The sequence below is a fragment of the Oratosquilla oratoria genome, chromosome 3 (genome assembly GCF_046742065.1).
Source record: "Oratosquilla oratoria isolate Oo_2021 chromosome 3, ASM4674206v1, whole genome shotgun sequence".
In the NCBI taxonomy this organism is placed as follows: domain Eukaryota; kingdom Metazoa; phylum Arthropoda; class Malacostraca; order Stomatopoda; family Squillidae; genus Oratosquilla; species Oratosquilla oratoria.
In genome coordinates this window covers 51,721,742-51,730,165 of record NC_134779.1, presented here as the reverse complement: position 1 = coordinate 51,730,165, position 8,424 = coordinate 51,721,742, and the positions used below count along the sequence as shown (strand labels likewise).

Sequence of the window (8,424 nt, the reverse complement as noted above, 5' to 3'; positions counted from 1 at the left end):
GCGGTTAGGACGCACTCTGGGCCACATCTATTTCATTACATGCACGTGCGTGCGGCGAGTGCGTGTAACATGTATTTTTTTCCTAGACTGGTTGCCTGACTTACATCACCATAAATGGGCCATTTCATCGTCTGATTTATAAAGTTGGTGCACGAATGTGAATTATCCTTGATGTGAAACAGTACTGAATTTCACTGTGTTACCAGATATCTCATTTAATCAGTTTTTCTTCTTCTTCCATTCGGACCTACGATATCGCAGTTGAAATTCTCGAGTTCTTCCTTCAAACTCTCCAGTCTTGTCTTCTGAGGGGTCTCCCACATTGTGTGTTATGCGGACGAACCTTTGGGCGACGATGATCCAAGAGGCACGTCCATGGTAACATTGCTTGTTACAATACAATCCCATCTCGCCGTCACCCTATTTCTGGTGAAACACATCTTTGGTGTCATCTTATTCAATAAATCCAGTAGACACCTCTATGTTTAACCTCTTCCCTCCGGGGCACATCGCACGTCTGTCAGCATTAGCTGCCCGACGTGCGATGTTGCGTCATAATAATCGCATTATAAAAAATAAAGTCAGGGCTCAATTGTCCGTTCTCTTTCACCCGTGTATTTTGATAACCATAGAAAACTGATGAAGCCAGTTTAGAGAGAATGAAAATTACGTAGGTACGACTACAATAAATATAATCAAGATGGCGACTTCGGCATCAGCGAGTACCCACTTGCTCCTCATGCCGCCTACGTAGGCGGCACCGTATGGAAGTGGTACATGATCCCAATTCGCCACCAGTGGCGTCAGTTTGGAGCGGATCCTGCAACTGAGTGTATGCGGGACGATCTTCACCTCATTCTTCTATATGGATGATCCTGCAGAGATTCGCCCCTCTTACTTGACACAGCTCCAGTAGACAAAAAAATATCCAAGCCTTTCCACCAACGTAAAGGTGTCAGCTCTCGGTTGTGAATTCTTCTTGCGCTTGATGGCATATCTGTGCCGTGTTCGCGACGTGGGGTTTCCATGAGATGCCAGGTCATTTACAAACAAAAGAAATTAAATCTGACAAGCTCGAGTGATTCGTGAAGACCAATGCCGAGAATCCACTGGACGGGTCCCTTTCCTCAAGGTCGTCGCAGATTCGCCGCGCAGCAGTTTCTGCCTCACACATTTATCCACTCCCCAGACTTTCGTTTTCCCTTTGTTTTTTCTATGGGGATTTGGTTATTTTGAGGCCTTATCCCTGTCGGAAATACACTATTTCCCATTCAAGGAGCTCGAGGGAGAGGAAATTTACAATTTCCCGATTCAGGTCGCCGAGACCGCTACGTTGTAGACCGCAAACCCACCACCACCCACGCGCTCCTCGTGGAAACGAAGAAAACGAGGACGAGGACGTCGACGCCCCTTGTCCAGATACCTCTGGGTTAGAGCGTCGCTACTTGCGGCGGAGGTCGAGGTGACGGCAGTTCGAACCTTTCCCACCAGCGAGTTGGACCAAGGACATGGTTAATTAAATTCCACGCTACAAAGTCCTCCGTAGGGGGCACCGTCCTAGCCTCCTGAGAGGGGGTATTGTCGCGACGATAAACCTTGGGTTTTGCTTCAGTTAGGTCAATTATTTGTAACTCCATTTTTTCCCTGATAAAAAACTGATGTAGTTGGGCGTGTCTTGAAATTGTTCGATAGTTAGAAACAATGCATTTCTGACGATAATTACATCTCAAATCACTTTAATAAAAAAATAAATATATAAACAAAGAAAGAAATAGCTCAAACTGGCCCTCCAGCTAAACACAATCAAGGAAATTTTGTCAGCGACGTAGGACATCCAATCACTTCCCTCCCCATGAAGACGTGGCCCCCCCTGAGCCAAGACACAAGCTCTAATAATATCCATAAAAAGCACTCAATGGCATTAACCCCACCCCCCACCTATTATACACAACTATCATATCATTTTCCTACAGACTTCTCTCTCCCTCCCACAAACATCGATCCCGCATGTGGGGTTAATCTTTTCTTGGTAATCCATAGCCCATAGTTTGTTCAGAACGCTTTACTACATGCCAGGGGGGTAACATCTACTGTACACACTAAACGGGGTTAGTCTTTTCTTGGTAATCCGTAGCCCATAGTTTGTTCAGAACGCTAAAAAGACTTGGTAATCCATAGCCCATAGTTTGTTCAGAACGCTTTACTACATGCCAGGGGGGGTTAACATCTACCGTACACACTAAACGAAAGTCGGAATACTTACGAGGCAGTCGAGTTGCGAGACGGGGCTCTTGGACCCGGGCTGACTGATGTCCCACACCTTGACGCAGCCTTTGCCTCCCGTGTACACGTACTTGGTCGGGTTGCTGATGGTCACGGCGCACACCACCTCGCCGTGGTGCAGCGTGTTGATCTGGCGGGCGTGGCGGGGAATGCCCGGACCCAGCAGCGCGTCCGGGGGGAAGGGCACGGGCGCCAGCTGACCGTCACCGGACACGTGGAAGCTGTACGCACTGACGGGGAGAAGAGAAGAGACGGGTAGGGCTCCATCTGGTGCACAGGTGGTGGTAGGGTGGTGTGGCGCAAAGTTTTGTAGTGCAAGGATCACATCATCATCATCATCACATCATCATCATTTCATCACATCATCATCATCATCATCATCATCACATCATCATCATATGGGCGGAGGTTGAGTTTCCTGCCATACTCACGGCTTGCCCCCCTGCAGCGCGTGAAGGGACGGAGCCCGCACGTGCATGTCCAGGGAGGTTGGAGGGGGCGCCCCTGCTGGATGCGCCGGAGGTCGAGGGAACCCGGCACCAGGCGCGGGAGGGAGGTACGGCGCGCCGGCGGCCCCCGCGGCGACAGCAGCGGCGGCGGCGGCGGCAGCAGCGTTGGCGGCGTCTGGTAGCGGGTAGCCCGGTGGATACGCTCCCACTCCCGGTAGCGGCGCCGCCTTGCCAACGGGCTTCATACTGCTCGAACCTGAGGATGTTGGCGTGGGAGTCTTGGAGTTCGGTGTGGCGGGCTTCTCGTCCTTGCGGGCTTGCGGCGTGGAAGAGGAGCTACCGGAACTGCGGGGGCTGCCAGGAGGAAAAAAGAGAGAAACGGCGTCAAAAAAAAAAAAAAAAAAAAAAAAAAAAAATCCTACAGCTTTCAATCGAGTAGTTTCTGCTATCGGCATTCCAGTCCTTTACAGAGTCAATAATTCAAAATTCATCTAATCTGGAGGCAGAGATGGGAGGACGGCCGGGGGGGGGGGGAACTGACCTGATTGGGGGACCAAGAGGAGGGCTCTTCTTGGCCACGCCGTTCTCTCTCGGGGAAGAAGTGCCGTTCACCGCCGGGCTCACCGAACCCTGAAACAGAAAACGTCGACCTTCAGGATCGTGCGTAAATGAAAAACTTTCGCACTACGCGAACGGGAACAAAATGGGTGGTGACAGTTTAACCTCTGCGCGCACCAGAGACGGGAAGAAGAGAGCGAGCGAGAGAGAGAGAAAGAGAGGCGGGAAGAAGGGAGCGAGAGAGAATGAGAGGAGAGAGAGAGGGATGAAGAAGAGGAAAGAGGCGGGAAGAAGGATGTGTGTGTGTTAGAGAAAGAAAGAGAGAGAGAGAGAGAGAGAGAGAGAGAGAGAGAGAGAGAGAGAGAAAGAGAGGCGGGAAGAAGGGAGCGAGAGAGAGAGAAAGAGAGGAGAGAGAGGGAGGAAGAAGAGGAAAGAGGCGGGAAGAAGGATGTGTGTGTTAGAGAAAAAGAGAGAGAGAGAGAGAGGAGAGAGAGAGGAGAGAGAGAGAGAGAGAGAGAGAAAGAGGTAGGAAGAAGGGGAGAGGCGGAAAGAAGGATGTGTGTTAGAGAGAGAGAGAGCTAGGAAGAAGGGGAGAGGCGGAAAGAAGGATGTGTTAGAGAGAGAGAGAGAGAGAGAGAGGTTCAGGAAGAAGAGAGAAAATAATGTATTTAAAGAATTCTGAAAAAAAATATTAACCATTTAAGAATTATTTCCCACGGTAATGGAGCTTGCGAATGATAACGAAAGGATTTAATCTAAAAATGATCAGGCACTTACCTGTCTGTACAATTATAAACCTTTGTCCACGTGCATCATTAGCTTGTAACTGTCTCTCGAATCCAATCAGTTTATATACAGGCAGTCATACCAAACCTAGTTAATTACCGTTCAAAGTAGTCTGTGCTAACACTACTATCCAACTCACTGGTTATTTGTCATACGTGAATTACCACTCCTCGCCATATCACGGCTGTTTTCCGTCCCTTTGCGGCAGTCTGGTGGGTGAGTTAAGTGATTTTTAACTTCAGTCATGATGCAAAGGTCCCTCTGGTGTGGAAATTTGTTATGGCTATAGGAAAAATATATTCGATCACGCTTGTCTGAGAGGACTACCTACAACGAACCACCAGCTTGCGCGGGAAGTCTGTAGAAAAATGAAATGATCGCGGCTTGTATCTGTATTAACCAAGAAGAAAAATTGGTCGGAGACATAGTTGTAGAGAAAGGTAGAAACACGGAAAAATTGATGAGAGGTAAACTGAAATGATATGTAGTATAAGAGAAAGTCTGAAAGGAATTTAATTTTATTTGAAGAAAAAGCATGTGTAAATGTTTGTGCATGTGGGCGTGATTTTGTTCGTGGGAAACGTGTGCATATTTTTCTACGAGAAATGAGTAAAGTTCATATCCCGCTGACCTCTGCCCTTCCCCCTTCCGTGCACGATAGATACCAAATAGGGACGGAAAAAGGAAAAAATGTGCACCCGATTTGGTTCTAGTATCATTTCAATGACAATGCTTACGTCAAAGATCGTGTTAATTCAGGTTATTCTTGTAGTTCAAGAATAACATTATTAACATTTACTAAAATAGGTGATTTTTTTTTATCAAATTTTATTAAAATTTAGGGGTGACTTCAAATTTCTTCATCTAAATATAAATTCAACTGCTTGCTTTTCTGAGATGTGTTATCAACTATTCCTTCCTAATTAGTGATGTTCAAGCCAGTGGTTTTATATTTCCAGATTAATAAATGACTTGGTATAACATTACATTTGCCACCATAGGCATCTGAGCCCAGAGCTTGTTTTTATGTCAGAAACTGATAAGAAATAATGTTAGTCTCTGTCTTCCATTAAAATGAGAAAAATACTGAAAAACTTAATGCATGTTACAAAGCAAGAAATATAACATCCAGAAGCGAAAGTAATATGGAAATTTGTCTGAGTTCATATTGAGATAGACATTTGTGGTGGTGGCACTGAAAATAATGTTCATCTTATGAAATCTAAACCAATGTTATCACACATATCCTACCAACCACATTAACTCCACAAGGTTTTATCCCGCAACTCCAACCGCAGAATAACAAACCACATACTGGCATGTGATGTGAACGCACATCAATCTGCTTACAACACAAACAGCGGATCAAAGAGGCCACACAATTCTTCAACCACTCCCAACTTAAACATAATTAACTCCAGCAAAAACCCCACTATACAACCTCTCCAATACAATCAAGAACCAACATCCCCTAACATAAAAATGTGTTCACCCTCCCTACAAACTCAACTTACATTGCCATTCAAGATATATCATCTGATCACTCCCCAATAGATGTCACCATAGATTTGGAAGAGAAATTAAAGCCAACAATCAAGAGAATATTGATAAAATACGTACCAAAAAGTAAACTGGCACAGGATATACTACAAAGATATAAAGAGCTAACACGGTGACCAGATTTTGAAAAGTGGAATACGGGACACCTTAATTGGAGAGGTATATGGACAACATGTACCGGCTATGTGAAGCACACAAAACAAGCTCACAGCTCCAGGACTGCTTCATTGACCTGTACATTTTTTTTTTTCATTTGCTTTAAAGGGGCATGTCCATTGTATATTTTGTTTCAAGTAGCAACATATATATAAAATTTCATTAAGATATTGTTGCTTTCAAATTTATATACCAATAAAATGTAAAATGTTCTCAAATTTTCATGCAGTGTTTAAAATCTTGAAAATATAGGACAAGATACGTCCTGGGGAGGGTCAATACGGGATGCAGGACAAATGCTTTAAATACGGGATGATCCCATATAATACTCGTCTGGTCACCCTGAAAATACATTGATATAGACCAATAATCCTTGGATAAAGCATTAAACAAAATAGTAACTACCATCCAAAGGCAAGTAAAGAATACACTACCAGAGGCTACAGTAAAAATTCAATCCCAACTACACACAAGAGATAGCCTACTTAAAGAAAAAAGGAATAACTAAGAAACAATAAAACCTAACAAGAGAAAGAACTTCTAAAGCAATTGAATAAAAACATCACAAATCAAATTAATGATAGAAAGAAAATTGAGAAAACTAACCAACAAAATATTTGGATAAACTTATAGTGGTAAAAACCATCAAAAACAGAAAAATTATTGAAGAAATACATAAATTCAAACCTGATACTGTAGCCATGCTATATTTCACAATAAGAACCAGACTTAACTATGCCTGCACAGCATGGCTTCCAACAATCCAAAAGATGAACGCAAACAATTTACAAACTTTAAATAATAATGCACAGTGAATAATAACAGGATGCACCAAAACCACCTCTATTGAACACCTACCAGCATCAAGATCGTACCATCACAGAATAGGTCCAGCCACAGATTCAAACTACCCCAGATGCAACCACCCACACTAACAATACCCAACTGCTTGGACAGACAGTCTAGGGAACGACAACAACAACAATCCCCAGACAACATATCCTCTCTAAATGACTTATGTTATGAGGTGCAAATTTACATACAAGTATACATGCGGTCAATATTGCGTAGTTCCTCAGAAACAGTTAATGTAAATGAAAAACAAAGTTGTTTGTAGCTTCTAAAAAACTTTTCACTAGATTTCTGGACACAAAAATGTAGTTTTGATACCCATTTGGTCACTACGAGAAAAAAAAAAAAAAAAAAAAAAAAAAAAAAAAAAAATATATATATATATATATATATAGAGTCTAGTATAATGGAAAGTTTAATTTAAACATATGCAGATATTTTGGATATGAACTGTAATTGAGCTTGTCTTTGGATTTAAAAATATACATACATACATATACAAGTATATATATATCTTCCAATGGCCACAATGTACTTCCACACCAAAGGGGATCTTTGCATCATGACTTGAAATCAGTACTTTATGTTTTGCACTTACCCATCCACTTGTTGTTCTGTCAAAAATTTTCATTCCTTTTATTTTCCAATTCTCTGCACATCACCCTTGCATCTACCTGTACCACCCCATCCATGTACACAATGAACAGCCATGGTGACATAACACACCTTTGGTGGAGCCCCACCTTCACTTCAAACCACTCTCACCATTTCTAACCCTAACACACACTCTACAACTTACGTGAAAGCTTTTGACTGCCCTTCAATGATACATTTACAATTAACACCTCATCCATATAATTTAAGATCAATCCTGAATACTCTTCGTTCATTTAGAGTTTCAGCTATATTTCTTCCTTCTTGGTATATTGCCCAAAACATTTATATGCCAACAATTCGCTAATGATTTTTATGTGGCTTATTTAATGGTTATCTGGCATGACCAAATACATATTCTAGCAAAAATCATCTCCTGTAACCAGCAAAAACTATGCTTGGTTCTGTATTCTCTACTTGGAGAGACAATAATCCACAAGAATATGTTTAACCTGCATTTATTATGATGCACTGAGGGAGTGATGTCATTTACAGTCTGGAATTTTCTTTCAACTGACACCCACTACAATATTCTTTATCTTTCTATACGTCTGTCAGTCATTTATAAGGGTTCAATGACAGGTACTTGTATGTGGTGGTCCTAAAAGATGGACAGCAAAGTTGCACATTTTCAAAACCTGCTAACCCCCTCACCTCTACTAGGATATGCAGGCATAAGGATACTCAATCTCTGTACTAGGCCTACGACCTCTCTATTAACTTTACCTGTATTTACTACACTTTTCCACACATGGAGCTGAAAACCAGCAACTTCTTTCCTCTTCCTACCACCTTCAGCAAGTGACAGAGAAACAGTCCACAGATACAATATATATCCAAAGCTTCTTCCCATAAAGATCTGTGGAAGGTTCTGAGGACTGTTGCCAGCCACTGTGTGAAACTCAAAGTGACAATTGACAGATTGATTCTTCCTTTATAAAAAGAATCATTAAAAGAAATCATCAAAATGACAAACCACTCACCTTGCAAAGCATATTTAGCTATGTGGTCTACTAATACCAATGCAACAGGAAGGAGTGTGGATCTCACACATACATTGGCAAGACAACAACATTTAAACTCTCACCTAAACAGTAGATCCATGTAGACACATAACATCTATCAA

The 8,424-nt window shown here is 42.5% G+C and overlaps 1 protein-coding gene across 4 annotated transcripts in view; it reads right to left on the bottom strand.

The window, feature by feature from the left end:
* The window catches only part of LOC143022366 (transducin-like enhancer protein 4), a 67,723-nt gene that overhangs the window by 21,743 nt on the left and 37,556 nt on the right, over window positions 1-8,424 (bottom strand). For all 4 annotated transcript variants that reach the window (XM_076180545.1, XM_076180531.1, XM_076180523.1 and 1 more), the window contains 3 exons: window positions 3,274-3,362; window positions 2,715-3,086; window positions 2,264-2,513 (listed from right to left, as the gene is read on the bottom strand). In XM_076180545.1, the coding sequence (XP_076036660.1) occupies window positions 2,264-2,513; window positions 2,715-3,086; window positions 3,274-3,362 (711 nt within the window). The remainder of the gene's footprint in view (window positions 1-2,263; window positions 2,514-2,714; window positions 3,087-3,273; window positions 3,363-8,424) is intronic.